Genomic DNA, 6795 nt, shown 5'->3' with positions numbered 1-6795 from the left:
CTGGCTTTTTCCAAGTAACTATATGCAGACTCTGATGAAAGGAACGTGTCCTTGGTGCATACTTCGTGTCGTAGCCTGCACCTAATTAATTCCTACTGTCTTTTTTAATACTGTGACTGTGTTCTATTTGTTATATACTCAGGGTAATAAACAAGTTTCAGACATCCCTGCGTCAGCTCCTTCCTCAGCAGGGACCTGACGGGCTCACTGATCTGAGAAAGGAAATGGAAGATGAAAATCCACCCTGCAAGTCTGCTAAGTTGGTGTAGTCACCTCTGCATGGGGACATGCATTCCAGATGATAAGCTGTTAAATCGCTGCCAGTTAACAGTGATAACCTGTTAAACTGGCACAGAACCTGGCACATTGTACAAACTCAATAAATATTTGTGGATGAATAGAATGAATGTGCAGGCCCACACCAGTTTCTGGTTGGTTGCACTCAGGTGCAGCCAATACCACATATCCCTACCCCACAACTGGACAGCAGTCCCAGTCACCCATCTGCTCCTCCTTGGGTCTCCCGGGTGTTTGGGTCGGCCATTGGAGGTCTGTGAAAGCCTCTCTGGCTTCAGGACCCCAAATGGGGCTGCTTCTGACCCTGTTGTTTCTTCTGCATCCCCCTCTCTAGGCTCAGGCCCAGTTTTATGAAACCAGTCAGAGGACCCCTCTCTGAAAGTTCAGCCCCCGTCCTAGGTCCCTCCTTTATTCCACATACATCTTCTCTTTTAGCCACTTGACTCCCGCTTGGAGCTCCAGGTAGCCCCTTGGACATGGGCTTCCATGTAATCAGTAACAGCTAACCCTCCTGTTAAGCACTGATTCCAGTTCCATGTTCAGTGTTTTGCAGGCACTTTTTCTTTTTTGAGACAGGGTCTCACTCTGTCCCACCCAGGCTGGAGTGCAGTGGTGTGATCTCGGCTCACTGCAGCTTCAACCTTGTGGGCTCAAGCAGTGCTCCCACGTCAGCCTCCCGAGTAGCTGGAACACAGGCATGCACCACCACGCCCAGCTAACTTTTGTAGACATGGAGTTTCACCATGTTGCCCAGGCTGCAAGCACTATCTTGGTGAACCCTTAAGATAGCTCCTGACAGTGACCATTTCAGAGATGAGGAGACAAGCAGAGAAGCAAATCAAGTCTACTAGAGGCAGAGCCAGGCCTCATACCCAAGTCTGGCTGCCTCATGGCCCTCACTTGCTCCACTGCACTGAATGCCTTCCCTTGGCTCTGGATGGGGTTCTTCTGCTCAAGCTGCTAATGAATTAGTCACTCTGTGCCACTGACATTGGGAAGTCACTTGTCCCCATCTACTCTTCTGCTCAGTAATTCTTACTGGGGCCTGCTAGGATTGGGCACCACAGCAGGTAGATTCCCATCTCTTAGTGCCTGGTGAGCTCCAGCCAGAGTTTTTCTGGCAGGAGCGAGTAAGGGATACCTTCATCCTAAGCTTCTGGTGCCCCTGCCGATTCTGTGGACACCAAGAATCAGCTGAAGGATCTGTTAGGGACACTTCTCTCAAGAGGGCCGCAGGATTGCACAGAGCCCTGATTTGCAGACTGTCCTTCGGAAAACCACACTGCACTGGCCCCCAGGCTGGCAACATGGGTGGAATCCCACCCCTCCCTTACACCTTCCCATGGGAGCGGCTTACAAGCTTGGTGAAACTAGGGAGACTGCCATCCACTGGGCCACATGAGACCCGGCCTTGCAGTGGGGGTCTGTCCCACATGCTCCCACTCTCAGGTCACTTCCTCAGGTGTGGTGGCTGTAGTCCCCACATCCAGGCTTCACATGGGGGCAGATCCAGCCATCTCTGCTCTCTGTCTGCCCGTTCTCTGCCTAACAGTGGATGGGTAAGTCAAGCAGGCCCTTTACTCCTGGCTGGCTTCAGTTCACAAACTTGTCTAACAGTTTATCTAAACTCTTGACAAGGCCAACCAAATCACTTTTTATTTTTTTATTTTTGAGACAGAGTCTCACTCTGTCACCCAGGCTGGAGTGCAGTGGCACAATCTCAGCTCACTGCAGCCTCCGCCTCCTGGGTTCAAGTGATTCTCCTGCCTCAGCCTCCCAAGTAGTTGGGACTACAGGTGCACGCCACCTTGCCCAACTAATTTTTGTATTTTTAGTAGAGATGTAGTTTCACCATGTTTGTCAGGCTGTTCTCGAACTCCTGACCTCAAGTGATCCACCCGCCTCCCAAAGTGCTAGGATTACAGACATGAGCCACGGCGCCTGGCCCCAAATCACTTTTGTAAAATTCCAAGCTTTGGTGCTGCTACTTGGTTCCTGCACATGGATGGGAGGCTGAAGAGTGAACTTGGAAACTGAGCCAGAAAGACTCCTTTACCCTTGAATCCCCTCCATGGAGGCCTGGGCACTGGCATTTGTTTAGAAGTTTCACTGAAACCAAAGAAAGCTAGACTTAAAAGTTCAAATGAAAATTCTGGTTCTGTCACTTAGCTATGCAACCTCAGACAAGCCATTGAGCCCCTAGGAATTCTGATTTCCTGTAAAATATAGAGAAGGGCTGCTTTACAGGACTTTTTTTCCCCCAGAATGAAAGATACTACAGTCCACAAAAATAACGCACAAATGCCCCAAACACCCTGGCACATACATAGCAAGCTCTCAGTATACACTGAATGAAAGAAACCAACACAAGCAATGATGTGCATGACTATTACTAAAATAGTAATGGAAGACCAGCTTGCAGTATAAAGCACAGGTGAATGGCTGTCCCTCAGGGTTTTTCTGCCTCTCCCCTCTGCAAAGCTCTGATGCTGGGGCCATGTTACCACCGTGAGGCTCCCTCTCTCTCCGAACCGCTGCTCCAGCAGGTAAGGGAGCAAAATGTCAGCCCTTGCCAGTGTCACTAAAGCACAAATGTGTGACTGGTTTCTGTGTTCAACCTGAAACTACAAAAGCATTGCCAAGATCCTAGCCTCCCACTGAGCAGAACTTGCATTCCATCCTGCGACGCGTAAGTGGGCCGGGCATGCCAGAAAACCAAGAAAATACCCAAGTCCAAATAATCTGCACCACCATGGAGCTGTTTTTCTGGAAGGGCCGAAGATGACAGCTGAGCCATATACCCACGGCTAGGACAACTGCGCCAAGGAACCGGGTGTGCCTAAGCAATTAACATTTAGCCAAAAGGGAAGCATACAGCAAAAGCTGGTGGTTGGAGCTTCGACGACCAGATCTGACCCTTCGCCCATGCCAGTGTTCTAGCTGCAACTGAGGAATGCCAGTGGAATGGATAAACCTGCATAAATCACCACTAATGGAAGCTCTGGCTACGCCACCCAGAAACAAGGGAGGACTGATGGTAACAGCACTGAGGGTGGTCACCAGTTACTAAACACTGTGTGTCAGATACCGCACACCTAGCACCTAATCTAGGTTATCTCTAACTCCCTAGGAAGTTAGTGGTGTTATTCCTATTTACCAAGGAGGAAAGTGAGGTCCAGAGAGGTCACACTAACCTTCCCCAGTGACACAGCTAGTCACAGCTGGCTCCTAACTCATAACCACTATGGTGGAACTAGGCTGAGTTCCCAGAGAGGAGCAGCAGAAACAGCGGGGAAGGGCTTAGGCAAATGAAGCTTCTCTCTTGGGTGGGAAGGAGGTGGCCAGACAGGAAGAACTCAGGAGCTAGAGTGAAAGAAATGAGGATGCCTGGCACTAAGTCACCCGACTTAGGTGCTCCTGACTCCCAGTATAGAATGATCCTGAAAAAAGCTGAAGCCACCCCCCACCCCACCCCTCTGAATTTGGGGAGCCAGCTCTCAGTCTCTTGCATCCTTAGATTCAGGGAAGACATACACAAGTAGGTAGCCAGCCACCTTTTTGGGTCTAGTCACATCAGCTTCCCTGGTTTTTACAGATGGAAAAATAGATGCTTTGAATATCACACTCACTTTCTCCACCCAGTTAGGTGACACAAGCTAGATCAAATAGAGGGGGCAGTAGGATTCCTATTAGCTTTCTCCCTCACATGGTTGGAGAATTGTAAGAATCCAACCACTCAGGACAAAGTAAGCGAGCTTAAAGAAACCCATGCCAAACTTCGTTTTTGTCCCATAATTACCCAATTATAAAATCCCAATTATTAAGGCAGGAGTACTACACTTTACGGTTTAAAGCAGTGTTCCTTCCAGCCCTGTTTATTCTATTCTCCTTTGGGTTTGAACTTCAAGTCTACACTAGATACTTTCCAAGGCTGCTTCCTCTGTTGGTCAGATCAGATGCTGCTTTGTTAGCTGTGGTTTCTACAGAAGCTCTGTTTCAGTTCCAGAGCTCTGTGCTAATGGGTACAATGGAATATGATGCAACCATCACCAGTGATTCTCAGTCTCTCCTGAGACACCAGAAGATAAGTCACAGTCTGGAGTCTCACTCAACCTTCTCCACACAATCTAGCTGAGAGACACGGGGAGAGTTGGAAGCACAATATTCAGTAGAGGAAAAACAAGATCTTGTTCTCTGACAGGTTTATTAGCTTTCATGTTAATGTATGTTTTTAAACCCTGCAACCTTTTGTCAACTTCTTTCCACATCAAGAGGCCATGAGGTACAGTAATGTGGCTTGACTCAAGCCACATAAAGATGGTGACTTGATGCCCTAGCCTGCCTCCTGTAACAATGTGAGGCTGTTTTGGGTACATGCTGTAATAACAACACGACTATCACAGGAACGATGAAGCAGAGAAGCAGAAGGTGCCTACACAGTTTTACCTAAACATCTTGTTAGGATGGAGCTGACGCGCCCATACTGGCAGTCAGGAACAATTAGCACAGAGTAGTTCTGAAAAGGAGGAAGAATTCACAAAGCATCAGTTATGGGTGCAGAGAAGTCGCCATCTGCCAACGGGCACCGGAGTGTCACTGCACTGGAAGGGGAAAACGAGTGGGCTGGATGAGATCCAGGGGCTTCTCTGCCCACGTTCAAAGTCAGTAGCTGCTCTGCCTGCCGGCACCACAGTGTCAACACATTTTGTGTGTGTCTCACTCAGTCTCACACCCAAGAAAGTGAAAACAATTGACGTAGGAACAAGGGGAATGGATAAAGAACGGTACACGCTTATTCTAAAGCAGGAGAGCCTACAGATTGTCATCAAAGCTCATATCTTATCTCTTTCCTAGAGGCCTCCAAACCATCTCCCTCTCCCCCTCCCTCCTCCAGAATCCGAGGGATGAACCCGTTTCCCTTTATGAGACAAGGTGGAGCAGCACCTCTAGTTTTTGGCTGCTCATGGCCTCAGAGTTGCTGTTTGGAAAGGAAAAAGAGCAGCAGGGGCAGCAAAGAAAAGTACTAGGGCAGCACCTTTAGGTTAGAAATAGATTCCACAGTGAAAAGCACAAGTATAATGTGCATTAAACAGAGAAGGGCCTCAGTAGAACAGTCACAATATGCAAGTGTGTCCCACTTGTTTACAATATCAGGATTCCAGGAGCTGCCAGAAATAAGTCATCTCATTAACATACCTACCCACAGTTCTGATGTCTGACTATGAGTAAACAAGGCCTACGTTTGTTTCTCTAAAATTTAGAATCTTAAACTAAATCCTTTATTTCAAAAACAAACATAAAATAATTTCCCAGGCAGAGAAAAGGTCTGAGATGGAAGCTTTCTTGTTAGCAGTCCCTTCCTGCATAAACGGGGTTGGATAAAGAGGGGAGAGAGAATGGCCAAGGGTATGGAAAGCTTTCACAATGCATGCCGAGTGTGAAGTGACACCCCCAGCAGATGGGGTTTATCATCTTTACTTAGTCACACAACATCAAGGACTGGTTAGTTCCAGGGAAGGGCTCCATTTCATCACCTGGGTCAGTTCTCTTCCCCCGCATGCTCCACAATGCAGTAGAACCAAATAACACGTTCACCTACAATAGAATGTTTAAATAACACCTGTCCAATAACTGCCCTTACTTCTTTGTGCTGTCAGGAAAAGAAAAAAACAGAAAGCAATAAAACCCAAACCCTTTGGCAAGCCAGCCGGTGCCTATTCTCCTAGGGCATTTTTAGTGGAACTTCAGCTGGGCCTTGCCCTCCTCCCAATATCAGTGAGGAAAGTGGCAGCGGGATAGGTTTGCTCATGTGCACTGCAGTAGAAAGAGAAACCAAACACAATTCGGGCCACAGGTGGATTCTGGCACATTTTTAGATTGGATTGGTTAAAAATGTCATGTTGTGCACAGGATGCAGGCAAAGGAGTTTTTTTTTTGAGACGTAATGCCCGAAGGCAGCATGAACGGTCCAATCTACCCTTGGGGAGGAGCTCCCTGTGTAAGGACAGAGAAACTAGGGGGCCTCGAGGAAAGTGTTGGTTCGGAAGATGGAGGAGACAATCTTTCCGGTGGCATTGATGGTGCCTTCGCTGTCTGAGCTGGACTCGGAGTCGCTGCTCCCAGAGTAGGCGCCCAGGCCCGGGAGGATGCCGATACAGACTGCAGCAGAGGGGCAGTGGATGGAGGGGCCACTCAGGGAAGTGTTTCCGAGAGACTTGCAGGATGAGGGCTCTGCAATAAAAGATGAAAGACTGTCATTTCGTCACCCTTTTCCAAAGTTGGGGACTGACTTACTATGTGCCAGGCACTGTACCGCGGGCTTTTCCCACAGAGAAGCCTCAGAACAACACTATGCAGCCAATACTATCATCACCCTAAGAGGTGGGGAAACTGAAGGAGGAAGGGAGGCTCCAGGAGGTGAAAGGACTTCTGAAAGGGGCAGAGCTGAGACTTGAATCAAGGTCTTTTTAACTCCAGAGCCTGACTACACTCTCTTGT

The 6795-nt window shown here is 48.4% G+C and overlaps 1 protein-coding gene across 9 annotated transcripts in view; it reads right to left on the bottom strand.

Annotated features, from left to right (window-relative positions):
* Nucleotides 1-4482: 4482 nt before the first annotated feature.
* The window catches only part of PSME3IP1 (proteasome activator subunit 3 interacting protein 1), a 34424-nt gene continuing 32111 nt past the window's right edge, over nucleotides 4483-6795 (bottom strand). For all 9 annotated transcript variants that reach the window (XM_021932010.2, XM_021932008.2, XM_021932014.2 and 6 more), the window contains one exon: nucleotides 4483-6528. In XM_021932010.2, coding sequence (XP_021787702.1) covers nucleotides 6311-6528 — 218 coding nt within the window. In that variant the 3' untranslated portion in view covers nucleotides 4483-6310. The remainder of the gene's footprint in view (nucleotides 6529-6795) is intronic.

This window comes from Papio anubis, chromosome 18 (assembly GCF_008728515.1).
Source record: "Papio anubis isolate 15944 chromosome 18, Panubis1.0, whole genome shotgun sequence".
In the NCBI taxonomy this organism is placed as follows: domain Eukaryota; kingdom Metazoa; phylum Chordata; class Mammalia; order Primates; family Cercopithecidae; genus Papio; species Papio anubis.
This window is presented reverse-complemented; position numbering and strand designations above follow the sequence as displayed.